Source organism: Macrosteles quadrilineatus, unplaced genomic scaffold, assembly GCF_028750875.1.
Source record: "Macrosteles quadrilineatus isolate MER2022 unplaced genomic scaffold, UCM_ALF_1.0 Scaffold_7__1_contigs__length_78375512, whole genome shotgun sequence".
Classification (NCBI taxonomy): Eukaryota; Metazoa; Arthropoda; class Insecta; order Hemiptera; family Cicadellidae; genus Macrosteles; species Macrosteles quadrilineatus.
The window spans coordinates 61,255,078-61,280,954 of record NW_026542600.1 but is presented as its reverse complement, the minus strand read 5'-3'; the positions used below and the strand labels follow the sequence as shown (position 1 = coordinate 61,280,954).

The window sequence follows — 25,877 nt, the reverse complement described above, 5'->3', positions numbered from 1 at the left end:
CTAATATAACATAGATAGGTATGAATTGGAGATAAGTGGCAGTTAAGGGGTTTAAGTAGAATTTGGCGGTTGAATAGAGGAAAATTTGTGGCTTTATTTTGATTTTTATGACTTGGAGGATTATTATTAGAATTTTTGCTTTAACTGAGGATAAAATGTGGATTTTTCCTATCCAGAGGGCGAATTTCCATGGGTCCAGGGTGGCAACATTGATTATTATTGTCTTGTTGGTGCTTCTTCTCTTCCTTAAGGGCTCAGCTCACAGCTGATGTACCTAAATAAACTACGCCGACGACCCTACGGTACGGGAGCTGGACTAACCAAAAACCAAACAAACAGTGTCTTAAGTGCCAAATTTTCAGGAATTAACCTATCGTTTGCTAGGGTTCCCGTTCCCGTTTACTTGTTTTGTTTTTTTATTAGTTATTTATTATTGGATTTTGTTTCTGCCGGGTAAGGATAGGAAGACGTTGTTTCTACTTGAGGCAAAGATAAAGATCCTGCAAGATGAGTTCTCCGAATGACATTTTAGTTGATCTGGATATAGAAAGCGTCTTACAATGCCCAGTTTGCTTTGAAATTCCACCATCAATTATTTTTATGTGTAAAGTTGGGCATCACATGTGTGAAAGGTGTAGATTGAGACTTCAAACATGTCCAACATGCAAGGCATCGATAACTAGCTGTCGAAATTATCTAGCAGAATCACTGTCAAACAAGTTCTCAATCCTATTAAAAGTAAGAATTAGGCTACTTTAATTTTGCAGATTAAGTTACTTACTCTGTAAAAGCTCTTAGCCCAACGATTTTCAGGTTTTTCTCAGATTTTAAGAGCCAAAATACTAGGGATGAGTATCGGTAGGTCAATGTTCACCATCGATGGTAACCCATCGATGTACCGAAAACATCGTTGCGAAAAAATCAATGTTTATGGGACTAAAACATCAATGTTTTATGATATTTTTTTTGTGTATATCATCTGCCTTTTGTACTCTACATTAGGCCTAATGGAAAACATCGATATCTCAATAAGTTACTTGTCCAAAAACATCAATGTTTGACAAAAACATCGATGTAACACAAAAACATTGGTAACCTACCATCTATGTAAAAAAACATCGAACATCGATAGAAAAACATTGACGGTTCAAAAACATTGACTTAAGTTACCCTCACTAAACCCTCCTCATGCCTAAGTTTACAAAATACCCTCCAATCCAAGCTGACCAGGGTTGGGTATTTGATATGCCAGTTAGACTCCCTATTGCTATTTGCTAAGCTCTGGGTAGCTCAGTAACTGTAGTGCTCGCTTCTAGTATACAGAAGGCTCCTGAGAAAAGTCTGCAGGCCCTATCTAGAGGCAATATGTTGGTACCCAGTGAGGAGAGAATTGACATTTTTACGAGGGAGCGATCCAATACGATTTTGACTGGCATGCTGTGACATGCACTTAGGCCTAATACTCTAAATCATTTAGGGAAAATAATTAATCAACTAGACACAAAACCAAATAATTTTTACACACTTTTCTTCTGTAGCCAACACAAATGCCTGGCCTTAAACTACCATACAATTAAAAATCAGGGTTAACTAAGTTATGCGACGGTAAAGTCTTATTTCGTGTAGCCTATTGGCCAAATCTTATTCTGTAAAAATCTATAAGAAATGTATAGGCCCTATGTGCTTTGTTTGAAAATCAAACAGCCTTTGAAACAAACCATCCTGCTCGCAGATGTAGTAGGTTGGTAGGGCCTATATACTGATCTTATAACAGATCATAAATACCCTACCTAGTTATAAATAAAACATCTCTCAGTGTTAATATTAACATTAAACACATTTTCTTTATGTTTACTATTATTAATTCTGTTATTTTAGGGTAGTGGAGATGGAGATGTGATAAATAATTTGAATGAACAAATCAACGTCTACTTAAATAAAAAGGCAGTCAGTGAAGAAGTGAATCAACTCAAACGACTGCCAAACCCCACAGGAATGTACAAGTGTTTGTTAGAATCATGTTGTAACAGAAGTGAAATGGCTGTCACACTTTTGTTTGCACACATTAAGAAAGTACATCCACACCTATTTGACACGGTAAGAAAACGTTGCAGTAAATCATACTGCCCTGGGAGCTTGAAAGGAATCGTTACCATTTAAGTTACATGATCAATGGCATTTAACTATTATATTGCATCATATATATTGTATCATACAGGTTTATAATTATTTTTTTGTAAAGTTGTTTGTTCCTGCCAAAGCAAAAATAATAATTGTGGGTGGTACAGTCGACTTTTTTTCTCAAAACAGATGGCCATCATAAACCTTAAAGCTCCTAAGGTTTTGTGCTATAAGGTTTTGTGCACCTGTACAGCTCTGTATTAGTGATGCGCGATTGCGACATGTGTAACCAATCAAAATGTTCCTTATCGAGATGTTATGCTTATCGATCGCCATTTGGAAAGTAACCTCCATGTGTTAACTGTATAGGCGGTAGCAGGGGTAGTGTGGTGCAATTATACAACAGTTATAAGTGTACAGCCAAGGCCACACTAAAATAGCAGGGTCGTAATACTCGTCAAGCATGTCGTCACGATAGAAGACGGCAATGACGTAATGTTTGCCGTTTGTGATCAGCTGCTTGTTTTAATCTTTCCTTGGAAAATAAATATATAAATACCTACGTCATTGCCGTCTTCTATCGTGACGTCATGCTTGACCAGCATTACGGCCGGTTTTTTTAGTGTGGCCTTGGTACAGCAGGTCAGTCCGTGTCCAGCCTTGGCAGTGTGAAGGTCGAGAGATTTCTTATTTTAAATTTACAGCGTCTCCAAATATGTGACACAATAGAAAAATCACACCAAAGGTGAAGACCGAACAACCATGTATTGGCCTATTATTCTAGTATACTAATATTGCTCACATAATGTGTGGTACTTTTGGTGATTTATCTATGTATTAACTTAAGATAGGCTTAGACCATAGTATTTTGGACTAAAGTTTGGATTCTATATCAATTATTCAAGATGGGGACTCCACGAGGGACGTATTTTAACCCACATATGAGTGAAGGATGAGTTTAGGACGAGTGGCGTGATCTTGTAGTCTTGTCAGTGACTAAGGCCGACATGTTCCTTAGACACAGCTGTTAATTTATAGCCCCTACAGCCAATGGCAACTAAGGAACCTACAGTTTATAGTGGAATTTGAACCACATTTTTGCCTTGCAATTAACAAATTGGTCTAATTATCAGGGTAGCACTGCGGGCAGTTGTAGTACTCACTAGAGTGCGGACGTTAATCCACACCAGGGAGTATCGCATCCACAGTGCATGCATATAAATATTCACAATTCGTGAAGTAGCTGGATTACAGGATGACGTCACTGTCCCAATCCAAGTTTTTAGATTTCGAAACTAGAAAGCTTTTTCCAGTGGCGTAACAAATATTCACGGGCCCCCCTGCAAACTTATTTTTTGGGCCCCCGTCTCATGAGTTATTTTTAGACCACCGATACAACATAATCACACGCCCTCCCTCTCCCCCCAGAGTTATTTTTGGACCACTGATAAAATGATGAAACAGATAAATCATAAAAAGAGTGGTACCGGTAACTAAATTATAAAAAAATATTAAATTAAAATATTAAATATTAATTTAAAATATTAAATTATGGGTTTAGTTCCATAAAAGGGTGTGTTAAGTATTTCAGTTGTGGTTTGATGAAAATGTTACATCACTACATCATTACCGGTATATCAATATCAGTGTTCGTAAATAGTTTTGAAATCAAATAAAAAAACCTTATTTTCCATCCGTGTATCAGAATGTTTATATCAAGGCGATTAACAATTTTACATTTAATTTATCACACATGTTATCCATTTTTATTACTCTGATAATTAGACTAATTCGTTAATTACAAGGCAAAGATGTGGTTCGAATTCCCCTAACCCCCTTAGGCCCCTTAGTTGCCTTTGGCTGTATTGGCTATTAATTAACAGCTGTGTCTTAAGGAATATGTCGGCCTTAGTCCCTTTCAAAACTAAAAGGTTGCACCACTCATCCTACAATCATCTCCATTAATTCTTGGCTTAAAATACCTACATCGGTATGGTCGCCATTTCAAAGTACAGTATTAAAGTATTAATTTATTAGGTTAGTTTAATCTTTGGTTATAATTAACTCATACACTAAAAGCTGGTTAATTTAATAGATTGACGTACTTTTATCACAGGCTAAAATATAGCCTATTGCATTTTTAAAATTTTATCTTTGTATGGATTTCAAGCGTTTACCTTACAACAAATGTCTTTAGTATTGGTTAATTGTGAGGTAAAATAAGATATCGCCTAACAAACACAGTCAGTAGAGTAGCAGTATATTGTATTTAACAAAATACAATCAATATTAGGACAAAACTAAAATGTAAAATAATACAATATTAAAAGCCCCAGCCAACATTCATGACTCCAGGCTTCAAAGTAACAAAATGTTTGCAGACGACACTTAAGCAGTGTACGAAATCACTGAGAAATAAAAGATTTCTCGGTGACGAAAGTAAGTCTGCATAATAATCAAAGACCCACGTTATAACATGTTAAATGTGTTACCCTAGTTCGTTATTATTAATTAATTAATTAATTAATTAATTAATTAATTAATTAATTATTAATAACATCAATGTTATGACTTGTTCAATACATAATTATTGAATGATTGATAATACATTTAAATATGAATGAACTCAAATTTTTCGGCCCCACTCGTCTCACGGGCCTCCCTGCTCACCAGATCGCGGGCCCCCCCGCATTGCAGGCCCTGCGGGCCCTTCTGTTACGCCACTGGCTTTTTCTGTGTTCATTAAATGAATTACTACTACGGTACTTATTAGGCTTAGCTATTATAACAGCTCAGAACTAGTACTAATAGAATTTTATTTTGTTCATTTAGTTCAAGAACACAACTACTACATTCACACACAAGTTTGAGAACTTCTGCTACAGAAAACACCAGACAAAATATCATCGAGCTTTTAGTGTAACAAACTTGGGATTGTTCTTCCTCAACCTTGAAACGTTGCCGGATCAATACATTAACTGTTGGATCTCTGTACCAGCCCCACTAAAACAATGCTCTCTTTTCCAATGTGAATTGGTGTTTACCAAAGAACTCGACAAGACCAAAAATTTGATTTTCAGTAGCAAGGTAAGTTAAAAATGGAAGTTAGAATTTCTCAAACTTTTCAGCCCTGACAATATTTTCAGTGTAATTATACTAGTTGTGTACTCATTCTTAGGACCTCGTCCTTCTCAGATCCAAGAGCCTTGATGAACCATATTGAGATCCTTTTGACAATCTATATAATTAATACGAGAACACAAAGTTTGTCGGTTGAACTCCTCCGCCATTTCTTAACCGATTTTATCCATTGACGTCTCATTGGAAAAAGCGTGTCACGTAGATTTGCAAACTGGCCATACATTTTTTAAAAAGTCTCTTGGGCTCTGCCCCAGTGGCTGTGAAAGTTCCCATGTTATCCTTATAAAGAACATAATTGTTTACATTTTGATCAGCTGTATAATTTAATTGCTGTTATTTATTTTTATATTCAACGAAACACATTGGGTACATTTACTGATTTTGTTGAAATTAAATATTTACTACTTTAATTTACATTCGTACATATTACAATGTAAAAAATCGAGAAAGCCTGGGCAATTTGATATTTTACAAAAAAAAAAAAGAAAAATGAAAAATCAATTGACAGGGTAGGCTACTGTATTTCTTGAGCAATCATTGAAAAAACCGATTTTTTAACCATGGAAACGTAGGAAAGTCATGGAACACTACCAAGTAGAAGAAATAGAGATTTAAAAAAAAATCCATTTACTATCGTTATCATCCTATATAATGAAGAACACCTACAATATGGAAATCCCCACAAACAATGAACAAGGATATTAGCCGAAGTGTTTGTAGGAAACACGGACTTAACTTTATGATGATTGGCAAAGGAAAACGCTCTAAGGCTGAATTAAACTGGTAGGGGAGAGTGGGGCACATTTGAACGGTTTAAATTTGCCGTCATTGTTATACTCACAGGCCATTGGACCAGCTGTAAAATGTAGCCCTCAAATAGGACAACACGTTGCATTCATCCTCCATTACTGATCACTTCTTAGTTTGTTGTAGGGAAAAGATGTTTTAGAGCGCCACAAGAAAACTTTTTTAGCAGTAGGGATTTGTAAATTTTCCATAGAAAAACCACGTTACAGATAAGTTTGATCCATTTACCTTATGGCTTATACATATTTAGATACAATTATGCATTTCACATTAATAAGTTACAATTCAAGAAAACATAATTTAACTTTTTGCAAAATGGTGCCTAGTGGGGTAGATTTGAACAGAGTCTGAGGGGTACATTTGAACACCATGTTTTCATCTGGTAAGCATGTTGTTCAAATGTACCCCAACTAATTATATTTGTTTTCTATACAAGACAGTAATGAATAATAATAATTTAAGACTATAAGCTTCCTCAACCAACAATGAGTGTGAGAACTATACGTGCAGTGAGTGAATTTAATTTTGCTATTAACTTTGCAACATTTAGCTACAAATAATGTGAATCTAAAACATTAAATGAAGAATTAGTTCCAATAGAAATAAGAACTGTTTTTATCAACTCACATGCATAACAATGTCTGTAAAATAAAAATTTTCATTTTACTTAATTAGTGTGTTTATTGTACCCCACTTCTTGTTCACTTGTTGTACCCACCAGTGGGGTACTTTTGAACAATTTGCATACCTTTGTGAAAACAGATATTGCACATTAACATGTTAACTTGAAGGGTTTAAAAAGTAACTGAATTAAAGCAAACATTATGTTACGACTAAATGTAATAATGTTTTTATTGAAAACACATAAATTCACCAATTAAAAAATTAAAGTTTAAAAAGTGTTCAAATGTGCCCCACTCTCCCCTACGGCAAGGACATTAAATATATGTTGTCATAAAAGTCAAGTGATTTTAAAATAATTTGACTACGGAAGAAACCTTAATAAAATTTTCACTGAAGGATTTCCATTATTCACATTTAAGGGATACAAAAAACCATCTGAACAACATTAGGCCTGTCAATTCTGCATTTTTTTTCCAGGTAAATATAACTTACTTTATAATAGTAACTAGCCAAATTAATACCAATTGAATCAAATAAAATTGTGGCAGAGAGGTTATGCAAAAAATCAGGCAGTTATTAAGTAATGTAAACAAAATGTTATCGCTATAAAAAATGACTGAAAATTGTAAACGTACTGGCGACAACGGGTAGTACTATGCAGACTACATTATCATTGACGAAGATCAACATGGACAACCTAATGTGGCTATAAGTGGGAAAGATTTGTAGAATACACTAAAAAACCAGATCAGCTTTTGAAAAATAATAAAAAATATTTACAAGAAATGTTGATTATATGTAGGCCTAACTATTAGGTACGTAATCTATGAGTTGAGTCTTTTAAGCTCATCGGAAATTATGACTTTTATTCGTTTATTAATAAGTTATTTGTCTTTAAATACTGAAACTACTTTACTTCTTTGCAATTGCTCGATTTCGAGCAACATGTACACTAGTGGTTATACAATACAATACAATACAAATCATCTTTATTCATCAAGATGGTTTCCTGCTCATTTCTGTGATCAACCTTATGATAGCCAGACAGCCAATGGATTTTAGTAAAAGGATAGACATTTATTTAAACCATAGGCCTACCTGTTGTGTAGCGCAACATTGTTGCAGAAAAATACAAGTGATATTAGTTCTTTGGATGAAGCAGAGCGGCTCTTCTACACCACTGATATTTTCGGCAAAAACTGTCACGGGCCCCTGGACTGAGCGTTCCCGGGCTCCATATTTTCCTGATTAAGTGTCCAGCCGCCTTTCAGAGCCCCAGGCCCCAGAGCTCTGGTGCCCCCTGCCCCACCCTCTATCCAGCCCTGACCGCGGGAGACGATGATGTCCAAACTCCAAACGGCCGGGGCGTTTTTGGGACGGTGGGCGACGACGAAGATGTTTCCGTGACCACGGGAGACAACTATGACGTTTTCGTGACAGCGGGAGACGACAATGATATTTCTGTGACCGCGGAAGACGATTATGATATCCAAACTCAAAACGACCGCGGGACTTTTTAATGATTTTGCTGAGATCGCCCATGATGATAATAGCGTTTCCTGGACAGCGGGAGACGACAATGATGTTTCCGTGATCGTGGGATACGAGGATGCTGTATTTTTTGTAATATCTTCATTTATACCTTTAACGTGGTGTTTATTTAATGTGTTTAGAAGAGTTTAAAACTTAAATTTAATTATTTCTGTAGGCCACTTGAAAAACAACCCATAACTCCAAAATTTCATGTTATATGAAAGTACATAAAGACAGGGGTTGGTGTAGTAATCCTTTAGCTGGGTTTTCCTAGGTGCGGAGAGAGGAACGCGGAGAGCGGAAAAGCGATTAACATGTCGTTCCGCTCCGCTTCTAGAAAAACAGAAACATTAAATTACCTAAGACAAGAGGAGTCCGCTCTCCGTATTCCCCTCTCCGTACTGCGCTTCTGCGTCTAGGAAAACCCATCAGCTTTACAGAAAATTTGGTAAAATTAAAATCATTGGTATTAAGAATCTATTTTTAAGTGTCAGTACTGAGATTCGTTAAATTTTTAAGAAGTTATTGATAAATTGCAGGTTTAAGGATTAGTTTTAATTATCTAATTATTTAATCAGTAATATATAAAAATTATATACTTGTTTCAGGCAGTATTACAGTAATCATAAATTTTGTTTCTTAAACTGAGAATGCTTTTTCCGATAACTAAAATAGCGAACTATGTTAGCGCTAAAACAGCATTGCGGGAGTTGGTGCAAAAACGCGTTGGAAAGTTTAGTATGAAAAGTACGACCTGAACTACCTGGAATTACTCATGATTTTTTTTCTGGTTGGCCTGGTGGACACCCTGGGAAGTGTCCAACGGAAACCCAGAAGCTACCAATAATGCCAACTTTTTTTCTAAATAAATGTTATACTGCCTCGATGCATTCACTGCTACTTCACTACATCAAGCGCCCTAGTGTGCGTAATCATGCTATGCCTAGTAAAAGTTAGTAGTACAGAATTGTAACCAACGCGTAATTAATTCTGAAATACATACTTTAAAGTTAACGTCTTTTTACAAACATCTAAATATTACAATTTTGACCATGTGCACAAATCTCAATTCACAAATCTCATTCGCACTCTATGGGCCGACAAAAATGCAATCCTATTATGATTACACTGAAATAGCTCAGCACAAGTCAGCCATTTCAAAAAGCTAAAAATCTACTGTCGATGGTCAGTATTTATATGAACCAATCACCTGTGCAATTGAATTATACAGGGTGATCAACTCAAGGAGGCCACCATGGGGATTTTGGAAACGGTAAGAATTAGAGAAAACTTTAAATGGGGGACATTCCTTTATTTTTAGTGGCAGTTGAAAATTTGATTTTATTTTTTCGAAATTCAGCCGCCATTTTCCAAAATGGTGGCCAACTTTGAAATTTCTTATGGAACACCCTATATTTTATCATGTTTTCGGATAGAACAGGCAATTTAAAAACTTTTTTATTCTTGACATTTTTTCGATAAACCCACTCGTTTAGGAGTTACAGCCTATGGAAAAATGACTTCCGGTGTACATTTTACATCATGTAGCTCCTAAAATAGTAGGTTTATAGCGAAAATTTGAAAAGTAAATAAGTCAAATAAGTCTTAAAATTGCATCCACATTCAAAAAAGACCATAAAGTTCGTTAAAAATATTAATTCTATTATTTCAAAAATGGCGGCCATTTTCCAAAATGGCGGCAAGCTTGAAAAGAGGAAAACTGTGTATTTTATTGTCATTTTGGAATATGGATGCAATTTTAAGACTTATTTGACTTATTTACTCTTCGCATTTTCGCTATAAACCTACTTTTTTAGGAGCTACATGATGTAAAATGTACACCGGAAGTCATTTTTCCATAGGCTGTAACTGCTAAACGAGTGGGTTTATCGAAAAAATGTCAAGAATAAAAAAGTTTTTAAATTGCCTGTTCTATCCGAAAACATGATAAAATATAGGGTGTTCCATAAGAAATTTCAAAGTTGGCCGCCATTTTGGAAAATGGCGGCTGAATTTCGAAAAAATAAAATCAAATTTTCAACTGCCACTAAAAAATAAGGAATGTCCCCCATTTAAAGTTTTCTCTAATTCTTACCGTTTCCAAAATCCCCATGGTGGCCTCCTTGAGTTGATCACCCTGTATAGCTTAGCAGTCAGATAAGAAAGGCCCAAAAACAGCACAATTTATTGATGGTAAAATTATTACAAACAATGCTTGTAGAGGTGATGGTGCTGTTTGAAAAAATATCAACGATGTTACAATCAAAATGTTTGATTGTGTGAACCTCTACAGATGTTTCGATTGTATTTTTGCTTAGCGAGGGGTTTTTAACGAGATATTCGTGGCGATTGTTTCAGTTGAGAACGAGCATAACATTTCTCTCGTATTCCCCTCATCTAAATTTTCATGGTGATTGTTACGTTTAGTACGGCATTTGCAATTAGCATATAATTTCTATATTGTATTTGTGAGGGATTGTCCCCCAATGAGAGGTCTTTCTTAAATATATATACAGGGTGAGTTTCTACTGACCGTGTTAACTTCGCCAGTGGGTTCTACTCACTAAAAGGAACAAAAAAGTTCTTATAAACCCATGTCCGATTTTCGACCGTTTGGCTGTTTTGGGGGATTTTGTGTTTTTCTTATTTTATTAGACTTTGTTCCACAATTTATGTAATAAAAACTTAACCAATTACTTTAGAGAGTTATAGTTAAAATCATTGGAAAGAACATTAAATTTGCTATAAATCAAAGGTTTCATTCAACAATTATACCATTACATAGTCCACGTTATAACCAAAATAAAGTAAAAATGTCATTAAATTAATTAATTACGATAATTTTCATGGGCCTCCTTTGATACATAAACCTGCATTTATGCAATGTTGAAATGCATAAAAACTTGGCATTTTAATAATCTTTCAAATGATATGCTATTCAATACTATTATTGATATAAACCAGTGAGAAATTACTAATAAACTACAATAAAACACGGTTTACAGATTTTGTTTTTGCACAGTTTTACTGTTAATAATAATTACTGTATTCATCATAATCTTGATTGGTAAAAGGCTCCATATTTTAATAAAATGTTGAAAAACTCTTAATTGACTTGGAAATATAAAGTTAAAACAGCAAATTACTCAACAAGGTATGTTCAAGCAGCTGAGTTATCTAGCTATAGATGACAAATCAATAAAAGCTGACTTAATCAAGCACAAGGTAAAACTAATTACACAGCATTTAAGAATCAAACACATCTTTGAAAATGTGAAAAACCTTGAGTTTATACATTTTATTAATTCAGATAATTTTAATAAATATTTAAAAGTTAAAATAATGTACAAATTTTATCAGATAGTTCAATAAAATACATCATGGAGTATACAGTAATTATTATTAACAGTAAAACTGTGCAAAAACAAAATCTGTAAACCGTGTTTTATTGTAGTTTATTAGTAATTTCTCACTGGTTTATATCAATAATAGTATTGAATAGCATATCATTTGAAAGATTATTAAAATGTCAAGTTTTTTATGCATTTCAACATTGCATAAATGCAGGTTTATGTATCAAAGGAGGCCCATGAAAATTATCGTAATTAATTAATTTAATGACATTTTTACTTTATTTTGGTTATAACGTGGACTATGTAATGGTATAATTGTTGAATTAAACCTTTGATTTATAGCAAATTTAATGTTCTTTCCAATGATTTCATCTATAACTCTCTAAAGTAATTGGTTAAGTTTTTATTACATAAATTGTGGAGCAAAGTCTAATAAAATAAGAAAAACACAAAATCCCCCAAAACAGCCAAACGGTCGGAAATCGGACATGGGTTTATAGGAACTTTTTTGTTCCTTTTAGTGAGTAGAACCCACTGGCGAAGTTAACACGGTCAGTAGAAACTCACCCTGTATACTTATATACGTCTTGAGTGACGTAAGTCTTTATTTATTCTATATGTCAGCAGTATTTATACAGTGTTGTACATAATACTATTCTATAAGAAATCTAGAAAAAAAATTAACTTCCTCGTGACAGTTGCAGACAGACGTTTTGGCTTAACTAATGTTTTGGCAACAATCATAAGAAACATTTCAACTGTACAAGCCTCTCGCTAAGTAATCAAAGCAATTGATTGATAAGTGGAACATCTCAAGAAGGAATATTCAGATTGTTAACTCATCTTGCAATCCTGCATTACTCGCAAACTGTATCCCTATAGGGCTGAGCAGTTTTTTGTTCTTCCAATAATAAAGAACAAAGAAATTTTACAGAAATATAGATTTAAAAACCAACGAAAAACAACCATAGGTTCATAAGGTATTCATAGATTCTAAAATGTACCTATGAATATTATTTTTTAGGTGGGTTCAAACTCTCATGGAAAAGAAAAGGCATTCGAGAATGGAAAAGTCTTCGTCATACCACCAGAAGACCACTTGATGAAGGATGGTGAATTCTTCTCTATAAACGTCAAGATTGTGTACACAAAACCAAATGAAAACCCGAATCCAACATCATAGGAGGAGGAAATGAATAATGCAACCAAAAAATTGCTCAAGTCTACTAATGATACCTAACAGTTGTAATACCTTATGTGATACCTAATACCAGTTGTGATACCTTATAGTTATAAGGCATGTTTTAAATCTAGTTACTGTTTTGAAGTTATAGCAGTTCCTCAATAGTCTGACTGTAGCAAGCAGACTGAATCTATTACCGTAAAAAATAAATAAGCCGTTAATTATATATTAACGATTTTGTACCGTATGGTTTTGTTCAATGGGTCACTCTATTATGGTGCAATTCTGACATGAATTAGGTATCATGTTAGTTGTGTGTGGTAATTTTTCATTAATGCACAGTGAACCCCCTTGGAACTGTCTGGCTAGTTTCAATTTGTCTTCCATTCATAGAATTCTCAACATAAGTACCTGACAAGTTCCTTTTTAATTTTATATTTTAACTTTTTAATACTTTACATATCATTTTTCCAGTGAACATGACTGTTCTTAGAAAACGATTATAGAATTTTATGAGGTCCAGCGAAACCATGAGGGGTTCTACTGCATTTTACATTCAACTAGTATTTTACGAGTTGACATTAGTTTTTTTAAATGTTAAACACTATTTATTTACCTGTTTTGTAAATTTTTAAAGGGTTTGTTTGCAATAATAAATTTAAGTGCAATTTTATTTTTAAGCTTTTTAAACCTTGTATTTAGTATTAGTATTATTGTATTTAGTATTATTTCATTTAGTATTATTTTGTGTAGCCGATTGTCAGGCCCCCAATTTGCATGTGACACGCTATGGGCCTGAGAGATATTTGCCCCTTCCACCCCCCTCCTTGCGAGGGAATTGTTCTCGCTAACTTTTGCGCCTCTGGGCTCGAGGCTATTTATTAGAGGCCCTGCCTATTGTTTTATACAATTTACTAACTTTATGATTGGGCTTTGCTCCGAGAATAATACTTAAAACATCCACAAGAACATAAATACAGAATCTTAATATGTCCAGATAGTTTTCACCACACTAAATTTTTATCTATCGGTCTTATCATGCATGAATTTAGTCCGGGAAACAGCTGTTTAACCATCTTCTTATACAAAACTTATGTAGGTGTTCCACTGTGGCCCAATAAAGGGCCACAAAAAATACATCAAAGAAATACAGTACAAAAAATCTTTTTTATTAACCTCAGATGGTGTCCATGTAAAAACTAACTGTTTCAAAGGTTCTGCTAGTAATTAGTTTATAGTAAACATTCAAAATTCACTTTGAACTTAAAAATTGACTTCGCAGTCGTTTTTTTATCCTGTCTCAGCAGGAACCAGTAATAACATCTTTATTATGTCACCAGTTTAATCATAGAGATGTCAGCACCAATGCACTATGGGTAGATAAATAGTTTTGGAGTTCACTCACAGAGTGCAACAGTTGGCAGACTAGCCAAATACAAAAAAATATAGTTGTTCCACTGTGGCCCACCCTCCCCTACTTTTTAATCCGAGCAAGGAAGCCCACTTTGTCGGGCGACAGTAGGAAAAAGTATACTTACATACATATTTCACAGAAGATTTATTAAGTTTTTATGTACAATTTAATTATAAATTTTTTAAGTGTTAGTTTTTTGTTATTAAATACTCAAAATAGACCTTAAATAACCTGTGTTTTTGAGTGGTATAGACAATTTAGTTTGCAATCCTGTCTCTTAACCCCATATACACCCAACCTGTATAAACATTTTTAGTATCATTCAAGTCAGTTTCCTGTCTGCCATTGAAGTGATGCCATGGGGTTAGTGATGTGGGCCAGGTAAATACCCAATGGGTAGGGTATTTATAAATGAGTATTCACCCGAGGCCTGGGTAAATACCCAAAAAGTGGTTATTTAAAAAAGTATCAATTGGATTTGTCATGTCAAAACTAGTAAAAAATATGGTAATTTGTTGTTTAGAGGGTAGTTTGTAATATATGTTGCATTAAAACATTAAAAAAACCCTCGGTAAAAATACCCTGATGCTAAAAAGTGGATATTTATGATTTTAAAGTGGTTGTTTGTGATATTTACTGTATTTCTGGATGACCAAAAATTAAAAATATATACAGTATGTTTATCTACTCTCCTAAATACAGAATGCATAACTTTTTATTATTCACATGTGATAAGTTTTTGTAATAGGCAAACTAACATACATTTTATAAGTAATTATTTATTTATTTGTTACGGTTGCACCATTTTTACATGAATAATATAATACATTTGTTCAAACAAGGGTGGGACATAATTTACCCAGTGATTCCTTGAGTCAAAATAAAGTGAAATTTCCAGTATAACATTTGTGTTGCCTATTTATTTATTGTAACAATATTTTAGGTTATTAAAGACTTCTGTTACTTGGCTTTGCCTTAGTAGACTATTGAAAATAAAACACTCTAAAAACTAGAAATTGCAAGTATGTGTTGGTGGATGTAAAATGTTGAGAGAAGACTTGACAATATTATTCAGAGAAGGAAAAAACTCAATCTTGGAACCTTGAGAGCTGACTTGATAATAATAGGCTGCTAACTGAGCTGTCCAATATGAGCTACAGATTAGAGGAACTTTATAGTTACTTTGTTTTGATTAATATGAACAATTAGTTAACATACCTTACTTATTGTTACAAAATTACATTACACACTCAACATTTTTGTGCAATGAAGGAAATTATAATGCCCAATAAAATATAAAACCAATAGTACGGACCAATGAGGTTCGGGATTGAGACAAAGTAATCTAAAATATACACAATATGATACATGAACTTCTAAAACGTTCCAGGAAACACAATACAATTGAGATTGGTTTATTATACAGTATGTATATTCTTTAGGACCAAGAAGAAAAAAAAAAACTAAATATACCAAAGAGAGAAGAGTAAATAGAATGATGTCCATAGTTAATATTAATTAATATTTTCAATTGTTTAGGTAGTAATATATTAAACTCAGTATTAAGCATTCTTAAAAAATACTATTCCCCAAACAAATTTTTGTATGGAAGATAGTTGTTCAAGATACACTTGAACAACTATTTTCCATACAAAAATTTGTTTTTGCATTTTTAACAGTTTCTGAAAACAAAGTTATGCCCAGAGCTCTTTTAAACATTTGCCAGAAAAACAAAATACCTGGGCAGAAAAGCAATACAGTAGTGAATAAGTTTTAAGATTACGTGACCATACTTAGTATCTGTATGGATAGCAAATTTCATCAACTGCATGTGAATTGACCTTGGGTGAAAAAAATTCAACTGAGTTATCTAAAATATTCAACTTCGATGAAGGTAAGATCAAATTAACACATTGGCATATCAAGCCAACATTTTGAAGGCCGGCTGAACTAGTCAGACCTAAGCTATAATTTCCTCAAATATACAATTTCCTTGCCAATTACAATCAGTTCAGATATATAACCCCACCTGACACCTGTTCTTAACAGTTTAGTCTCGGCTGAAATATAAAGCTTCCTCGGTGAAATGAGGCTGCTAGCAGTTATCTTTTTTGCTTGTAAGTAGATTCTAAATATTTAAGTGTAAGTACTGTTGTTCCACATCTGGTTTGTCTTTGTATCAAACATAATCAAATGTTAATATAGTAGCTGCACAATTGTAATGGAGATAGGAAATATTCAAAATCACCAAAATATCTTTTCCAACAAAAAGTTCTTGGTAATTTTTATTGTAAAAAATGTTCATATTTTAAACTCACATAAGTTTATTTGTTCACATCATAATGTACATGCTCAGAATGAAGGTTTGTCTGAAATGAGTTATAAGGGTACGTACAATGACAAGATTGTTTTTGTGTAGTGTAGTAGTGGTTATTGTTACTCGGCTTGATAATTTCTAAATATTCATATAGTTATCTTTTTTACCATGAACGTTTTGTTCTCTTACTAAGTTGTTGATTTTGCAAAAGGTTGCATTCAAAATTAAGTTATTGTTCACTGTATTAATGTGAATGAAAATGTGTTGCTGTTTTTCTGATATAACATAACTTTCCAACGATCCCCATTTGGAATTTATGCTCTGAAACTTGGACTCAAAATTAAATTCCCAAAATATCGGGAGATTTTAGCACTTTTTCTAAAGGCAAAGGCACTTAAGTTGTATCATAATAAGAAAAATTGAGAGGTCAAAACAGTAATGAGGACACAGAAATGGACAAAAATATGGGACAGTAAAAGATACTTTACAGTACGGTACTGGATTTTATACTGTTTTATCAATTGATAAAACATTTAATTAATTTTTATTATAAAATATGTTGTTATTTATTGTGTTATTGTGTATATTTGATGTAAGAATAGTTTTCAAGCTAGGTGTAAGGTATATCCTTTAATCAGTTGTTAATTAAGTAAAAATAATATCTCATGATTTACACTGTTAAGATTATGTACAAGACAATATTTTTCTGACAAAGCTGCATGTTAGGACAAGAAAAGCGGGTTATGTTGCGTACATAGTTTTAAAATACATGACTTCCCTGCTGGGGTAAAGCTAACCATGCAGAAATACCTGAGTTTAACAGCTTGAACTAGTTCTTGAAATTTAAACATAAACTTGTGTAAAAATATACTATTAAATAGCGAGATCAAAACTATTGTTAAATAATATAACAAATATTCCGTTAGCTTCAATGTGGCTGGAAATTAATTGGTGGTTAATTTTCTATTCCAAAACTCATATTTATATTTTGATTTTCTGATCTATCTCCTGATAAGTTCATCTTATTGAACAAAGTAAACTATGTTGATACTTGATAGTTATTTGTAAACCAGGAAGCAAAGTGACACTTTTAATAGGAGATGTATAAGACTATCAAAGACTAGGGTCAGACCTGAAAGTCTGAAACATGCTGATTAGCAAGAAAGTTTCCTCAAATTCAATCACTGTCTCAATGGAAACTGATGATAACCCACTGCCGCGCTGTATTAACAGCTTTCTTTTAAATAAGGACAAAACCTTGGACCTAATTTTTAGTCATAGGGAAATTCCAGATACTAAAGTGTCTAACAGTCATGTAAAATTTCTTGGTGTTACATTGGATCAAAAATTGTCTTGGGAGCCTCATATAAACCAACTTTGTACTAGGCTGAGTCGATTAAAGTGCCTCTTTAGGAAATTAAGTTGTGTAATCCCAATAGATTGTCTGTTAAATGTTTACTATGACTATGGCCTCTTCCAATCAGCAGTAAGCTATGGAATATTTTTTTGGGGAAATAGCCCACATGTAAAAAAGGTTCTTGTAATTCAGAAAAAGATTCTAAGAATAATAGCCAAAGTAGATGTTGTTGAACACCATAAACCAATTTTTATTGATTTTAAAATTCTCACTGTTGTTAACTTGTATATTTTAAATTTATTGTTAACTAGTTTTAAGAATTTAAATGCTTTTAACTGCCGTAAAGATGTCCACCAGCACAATACTCGATTCAGAAATAAACTTGACATTCCCTATGTTAGACTGGAGAAATCTAAGAAAAGTTATGAAATAGTGGGCATGCAATGTATTAATAAGATACCTACATTTATGTTCTCTCTCCCATATAATTCTTTTAAAGTGTTCCAATGGCTATAGCTGTTAATCCTTTTGACGAATTCAAAGAGTTTTTAGACCTTCCTTCGTCAAAGTTGTGTTTTTAGTTTGTCATTGTGTTAACTATTATGCCTTCACCTAATGCCTACAACCTGTCTAATTTTGTAATGTTTTGCTAACTTTCAAATGGTTGTTTTTACTTCTCAATAGTGATAAACTCTGTGATATTAGTTTAAGACCAATTAAATAACTTAAAATGCAATTTTCTTTTTTCGTAGACTTCAAAGTACACTTTGTAACTTACTTCTTAATTTGACAACTGCTCTGCATGAAAAATGTTTGACTCTTCCAATACATTTGTAATATGTCTACTGGAAATAAACATGTCTTATGTCTTATGTCTTATGTCTTCTGTGAACTCCCCAAGCCATTTAGGCACAGTTTTTATGTAGAAACTCTTTTCCGCATACACATACGTCAACCATCTACTGTAATCAATCAAATAACTGTGTAAAGCAACTGTAATGTAAAACTGATCCTCTCCCTCCAGACACCTACCTAACCACGACACCAAACACGATTTATACTTGAATGGGGTGTCAATTTTCTGTCACAGTATTTTTAGATACTGATACTATTCTAAGACAAATGTTCCATATGAGTGGAAATCTGTTAGAATAGTGTAGTTGATAAAGTGAGGAACGTTAGGTTGGTCTCAGATTTAAACTAGCTTTACTTGTCTGCGCCAGGGTCTTGATGGTTAATTTACGGAAACCCTTGTATTCAAGCTTTACCTGTAATAATCGATTAAATCTACCTACAGCAGATTTCCCAAAATGTGGAGAAATCTAATCAGCTGTCTTGTAAACTAACTCTGGTAAAAATTCATTCTTAAAATGTCATTATGTTCGCAAATGATGTCAGTAAGTGGCAAGGAGCATAGTTACAGAGTACAAGCAAACCACGGATCTGTAAAAAGTTGTTATTTAGGTAATGCATTAGTTGATGGATAGTACAAACTGGACAACAGGGCTGGCTCTATCATCAAATCAAAATAAATCTTTATTCATTCTTAAAGCACGTTACTATGCTACATTAGCCCTGGAAGACTGGATAATATTCAGCATTGAATAAGATATGTATCAGGTCTGCTGCTGTTTGGGGAGGCACAGCAGTCACAGCCTTGTCCAGGCAAGTGTGACCTGGAGTGGCGTCCCGTTTGTGGTCTCAGTGCTAAGAGAGGTGTTCGTACCTTCAGCAATGTCTGTATGCTAAGTGACTGGAACCGCTGCAATCAAGGAGGTAAATGTATTTGTTGGTTTTCAATTTAGTACACTCACTTAAGTATAATTTTAAGAATGGATATGGAGTCTACAAAATTTAAAAATTTTTACCCCATAAATCCCCCCCATTCCCATGGCCCGATCATGCTTGTTCACAAACTTGTTGGAATAAACGTAGGTTTACACGCATTTGTACCAAATTTAATCGAAATTGGATCATCTTTGCTCGATTTATCGTGCTAATGGGCACACACACACACACATTTATATATATACAGGGTTACAATTAAGTCTTCCGACGTTTTACATTAAAACGAAAAGAGATATCACAACCTATTTTTGGTGTAGACAATCGAGTAAAAAATTATAGCTGTTCAAAAATTCATTGAATTTGCAATGCTATTATACGCTACCTCTTCAGGGTAGCGCCTGCTAGAAAACAGGAGAAAATTATAAATGTAAGCATATGTTGATATGCACATCAAATTAAAGGTGTTTCAATGGTATAAAGATTCAAAATGGTAGATTCAAGAAATATTTGAACGGCTGCCATTTTTGACTCGGTTGTCCATTTGAGATCCAGTTTGCGGCATTGTTTTTAGGTCAACGACATCAAGACCTTTAATTTGATGTACATATCAACCTATATGCTAACCTTTAAGATTTTCAACTTTACTTGTGACATCTGATCACCATGTATACACAAAAAAGTTGCTTAGTAATGATATGCCAAATTTGGTTGTGGCATCGCCTTTGTTTTAAAGCTATAAAGTCGTCCTAAGACTTAATTGTCTATATATATATTTATATATATATACATGAATTTGAACGGATTGTGTAAGACCTTTCTATGGTAAATTAAAGTTTTAATCATACATTTGTGACCAAAATTCCAGGGTGGGGATGGCTACAACCAGCCATGCTCAAATTTCTTCTCCGGAGTGTTCAGATGAAGGAGTCAATCAAATTTAAGGGTGAAAAAGAGAGCCTTTCCATGGTTTTAACTTTTTAATTTTTGTAATTTATATCAGAGGTTGAGAGCTCTAGAAGCGCTCAGGAAATCCTGTAGACGCTCACGTATATCATCCTCATCTATCTAGTTTTAAGTATTTTGAAAAAATTGCTTAACTTTTAGAATGACTCTGTAGGTCTGACAAACATTCTACCCTAGCCAATTTGATAAAACTACTCGTCTTAATGTTATCGCGTTAGACTATGATACAAATTTAAGTGCGATAATTTACCGGTAAAATCAATACAAAATTCCTAAAGAGTTTTTTGGGTCTGATTAGGATTTATAAACAAAGAATCTATTGTAATACCGATGGAATGAATTCCGGTTACTATTCTTCTTCATAGTTGTTCAAATCAGAATGCTTCCAAGACTTACTGCTATCACCCGCAGTAACAGGGTTTAGACGTTCTGATAACAAATCTTGGCATATATTAAAATGACAAATTAACAAGAATAATTTAACATAAGGATTTACTAGGTAAACGGAACGGTTGTAATTTCAAATGGTTTAGTTTAGATCAAACTAAATCTACGGCCACCGCTAGGCACTCACTGGCAGGCAGTGTAACTGGCACTAGAATATAGATAAATTGGCAAAATTTAGATATTTAATTTCAAAACGAAGTAGTGGTTCATGAGTTAAATGAAAATCATGACAAATTTTATTAACTAGCTGTGATATCCATCCTTTGAAATAATTTATTGGTGATCGTCATGTACAGGATGCATAGTTAGCTCTAAACCTAAGTTAACTCATTGGTAGCGGGATTGAATAATCCTGTCTTTTGGTTGTTATGATTACAACTAGGTCTCACGTTGACGCGAATTAATGTACTGGCAAGGCAACAGCTGATCGAAAATTCATGTGTTGCTCCAGTTATCATGGCTGTTGTCCGTCAATGATACCAGTTTTGGTGTTATGTCGGCATCGATGTTAAACATAATAAAATATAAAATCGATGTTATGTAAAATAGTGTTGATCCTGTCAAAGAGAGATGTAATCTTGCCGGGTTGATTTGATGATTGTTGGAGTTGAATCATAAATAAATACATAGTGTGAGTGTGTGTTTATACTTGATCGTCTTTGAGCTTAGGTATCACTATGGCTGACACATAGACTTAGGTGTAGATTATTTTGTGGCTGTAAATGGGTAATCACGGTACGTTTTTAACCCAGTTAGAATTTTATACCTCACAAATTTAGTTGTTTCTCTCTCTAATTCGACTGTAGTAAAATTGTACCATTTAATAATGAAATTTAGAGCCGAATCAGCTCAATGAAAATCAAATAAAACATTTCACATGAGTTTCATTGTGTTCCAGATTATCAAGTATCAAAGTTTGCTGTCTGCTAGAACTCGAACGTCAAGACATCAGTGTAGCCAAAAAATGTACGTTTTATAGTCAACTATACAGCAAGACATGGTTGAATTTAACACATGTATATTATGACCTAATGCCAATAAAAAACCATTCCTACATAATAGTAATGTGACCAATCAACTGCCCTCTTTCATCCTCCTTCTTTCAGGAATAAACTGCAATTGTGTTTACTTTACTTACTTTAGGTTTATAAGAGTAAATGTATTTTAATAGCATATTATGCTTTATTAGGGACCACTATAATTCACACCATTTCAGAAATGAGTCTATTTAATTTTGTTAATTTAACAGTATACTTAAGTCAAATCTCATGAAAAATAATATATTTATCAACAGCCACATATTTTGAACGACGGCCCATTAGAGATGGTATCTAATGTAAACTAGCGGTCTAAAATTCATGTGGAATTCACTTACACATGAATGATGTAGACTGTATTAGGGAAGGTTTCCTTTAATAAAAGCTCATATTATTATATTGTTATTTCATTGTTGAACTAGATCAAAAGGTAAATCTCATTTGATAAAAAAAGTATAGTCAGTACTAAAATCATTGTCTTTGTGTATGCGGGTTATTCAAATTCAAATTCAAATATATTTATTTGTGATGATACAAAATCTTGGTCCTGCCAAGTTTGCAAAACTTGTCGGCGAGGTCCAATTGATTCACAAAAATTTAACAAACAAAAATTAAATTTTTTTTTAAATTTTTAACAAATATAAATATTTCTAGCGCTACTAATTCCATGGCGGTTTGTGGCAGGCACCTATCTTAGTTATTCAATGACAAATTTACATAATCAAAAACTCCACCCTTTATTGTAAGCTCAATATCTAGTTTTTATTTGCCAATCAACATTCCAGAGACTTGATTTAATGTTAAGTGAATTTGGGTATTTTATTGTTTCTTCCAAGCAGTAAAGTTTTGTATGTCGTTATTGAACTGATGGCACTTCTTCTTTTAGATTTTCTATCCATTTGACAATTACATCCTGCATCCTGTACTTTGTATGTTGTTTCTTTTCCTACTCTTTCGATAAGGTATTTATTTTTATTACATAACATAACATTTTGAATTGATTGTTCAAAGATGAGGGAGTTGAAGTAGACACATCAGACAAATTAAACAGCCAGATATACAGACTGTCCCAAAAGTCCCGGACCGGTTTAATATTTTCTAAACGACAACATATAAATCAATAAGATTTTGCACATCAACACCACACTTAAAAATCAAATTTTTTAAGGAACTATCAATTTTCTGTCATATCATGGGGACGTCCCACGAGGAGTCAGAAGGAAATTTTAAATAGGAGCATAGGTCAATATGCACATCAGTTTAAAGGGTTTAGCTAGCAGAGTTCAATGCCGGAAACCGCGCCTCGAAAGGATCACCCGTTACAAAATGGCGGCCGTTCGAAGATTTCTTGAACCTGCCATTTTGAATCTTTGAACGACTGCCATTTTTTACTCTGGCGTTCTTTTAAGCTTGAATTTACGGCAGTGTAATCTACTAGTGAAGACCTTTAATTTGATGTGCAAATCGACCTATGCTTACGTTAAATTTTTTTTCCGATTCCTAGGGCTGTGCCCCCAAATGCAAATTAAATGAATCTTTGAACCACTGTCATTCTTGACTTGGTTGTCCGTTTCAGTTCAAATTTGCAGCATTATATTCTGCTAGTAAAGACCTTTAATTTGATGTACATGTCAACCTATGCTTCTATTTAAGATTTCCTTCTGACTCCTTGCGAGACGTCCCCATGATGTGACAGAAAATTTATATTTCCATAAAAAAGTAGATTTTTAGGTGTGGTGTTGATGTACCAAATCTTATTGATTTATCTGTTGTCGTTTAGAAAATATTAAACCGGTCCGGGACTTTTGGGACAGTCTGTATACAGAGCAAATACAAACAATTGACAGTTTTTGTCTGCAGCATTCTGTATTGCACTATCCTTCTCGTTAAGCATACTTAATAACAGTATCCTTTATTTACACGCAAAATGAGTAGTGGGTAGGTAACAAATACATGGTGGGGGAACATGTAAGTATTAAATAGGTGTAGTTGGTAAGTTTTGTATTTTGTTAAAATTTAATACAAAATACAAACTAAATTGAGTATTCTAGTACTGTAACTAGGTAAAGTTCATTCTCAGTATTTTAGTTCAAGAAAGTGGAAGACTATGTTCGCTAAAAGTGTTTTAGTTTAAGTTAATTCCACTGATTTCAATAGAAACACATCTTTAGTCTAATTCGTCATCTGTCTCCAATAATATATACTTCGGGACTTATGTTCTGTATGCACATGAATTTTTTTGGATTGAAAGATAAAATCCCCCTTATCTTCTATCTTTAGCATATTTGGTAACTCCTGAATTTATCTGAATTTATTTTATCTGGTCCAAGGAAGCAGAAAATAAATTGTTGGAGTATGACGAGGTAGAAGATATATTTTCTGAGTATGACGAGGCAGAAGATACATTTTCTGAGTATGATGAGACAGAAGATGCATTGCCTGAGTATGACGAAGCAGAAGATACATTGCCTGATTATGACGAGGTAGAAAATACATTGCCTTAGTATGACGAGGCAGGAGATAAATTGTATGAGTAAAGCGAGGCAGAAGTTACATTGCCTGAGTATGACGAAGCATAAGATACATTGCCTGATTATAACGAGGAAGGAGATAAATTGTCTAATTAAAGGGAGGAAGAAGATTAATTTTCTGAATATAACGAGGCAGAAGATACATTGTCTGCTTATGACAAGGCAGAAGATAAATTTTCTGAGTATGAAGAGGCAGAAGATACATTGTCTGAGTATGATGAGGCAGAAGATACATTGCCTTAGTATGACAAGGCAGAAGATAAATTTTCTGAGTATGAAGAGGCAGAAGATACATTGTCTGAGTATGATGAGACAGAAGATAAATCCTCTAATGATTATGATTCAGAAGATATATTGCCTGGCTCAGTTACCGGTCCATTTTGAAATAGACTGAAAATTCATAACTATTTTCATATTAATGTGTTTCATTCAATATTTTTTAAGAATAAATAAATAAAACATCATAACTTGGAAAACATGAGTATCAGTGACTATTAAGTAGTCTAATAATAGAGACAAACTTACCACAACACAATGCATCACAATATTAGCTAAAAAAATTTTATTTAACAACCCCTTCTCCCCAAAATTTTACATACTTAATATTGCTTTAATAAAACAATAATCACTAAGGTACCCTGTATATTATTGAGTTTATTTTAGATGTCAACAAAAATTCAAAAGGAGGAAATAAGCTTAGTGTTCTATAATTTCAATTAAATGTATATTCATTCCATCGCCATAACCTTAGAGGGTGGGCCACTTATTCTCCTATTCTCATAAATAAGTAACAGTCAAATTTACTCATTTAATTGAATTGTACATAAGAGCTTTAAGAAATGGAGCTATGGCACCTTCCTATCATCAGTACATGATTATATTCCAACAATAATTATTCATAAGTACTGCCACTATGACCTGAGGCCTGATTATTATAATACAGGTTGCATCTGTCTATTACTTTGCTGTTATTGACAAATATTTTACTAATTTCAAATATTACAGTGCTACAGTAGTACACAGAGCTAATAATAAATTGTATTAGGTATATTTCCCCAGTTATAATTTAAAACATTTGTCTGTAGGTCAGCATAACACAGTTACAAAGTGAGGGTAAAAGGAGTACAATATTTGTTGGGAGGATATTGGATGGCTAATTCAATCCTCTTCAATTTCGTCAAATATTGCTTTGGAGGGAGAACAAGGAGAGGGAGGGGATCACAGTCTCAGAAGATATATAGGGGGAGTTAGTAGATTATTA

The 25,877-nt window shown here is 33.6% G+C and overlaps 1 protein-coding gene and 1 long non-coding RNA gene across 2 annotated transcripts; both read left to right on the top strand.

Annotated features, from left to right (window-relative positions):
- Positions 1-347: 347 nt before the first annotated feature.
- Positions 348-14,972, top strand: LOC128998283 (uncharacterized). Its single transcript, XM_054424353.1, has 4 exons — positions 348-738; positions 1,879-2,097; positions 4,954-5,208; positions 12,604-14,972. The coding sequence occupies exons 1-4, from the start codon at positions 508-510 to the stop codon at positions 12,760-12,762; spliced, it is 864 nt and encodes a 287-aa protein (XP_054280328.1). The 5' UTR covers positions 348-507; the 3' UTR covers positions 12,763-14,972.
- A 1,214-nt stretch (positions 14,973-16,186) lies between these two features.
- LOC128999162 (uncharacterized) lies at positions 16,187-22,100 on the top strand. Its single transcript, XR_008491241.1, has 3 exons — positions 16,187-16,293; positions 19,471-19,626; positions 21,947-22,100. It is a non-coding gene; the product is annotated as an uncharacterized LOC128999162 (long non-coding RNA).
- The last annotated feature ends 3,777 nt before the right edge of the window (positions 22,101-25,877 follow it).

Coding starts and splice junctions, on each gene's coding strand:
- LOC128998283 (XM_054424353.1), top strand. CDS start 508: ATGAGTTCTCCGAATGACATTTTAGTTGATCTGGATATAGAAAGCGTC. Junction 739..1,878: donor AGTTCTCAATCCTATTAAAA/GTAAGAATTAGG, acceptor CTGTTATTTTAG/GGTAGTGGAGATGGAGATGT. Junction 5,209..12,603: donor ATTTGATTTTCAGTAGCAAG/GTAAGTTAAAAA, acceptor ATTATTTTTTAG/GTGGGTTCAAACTCTCATGG.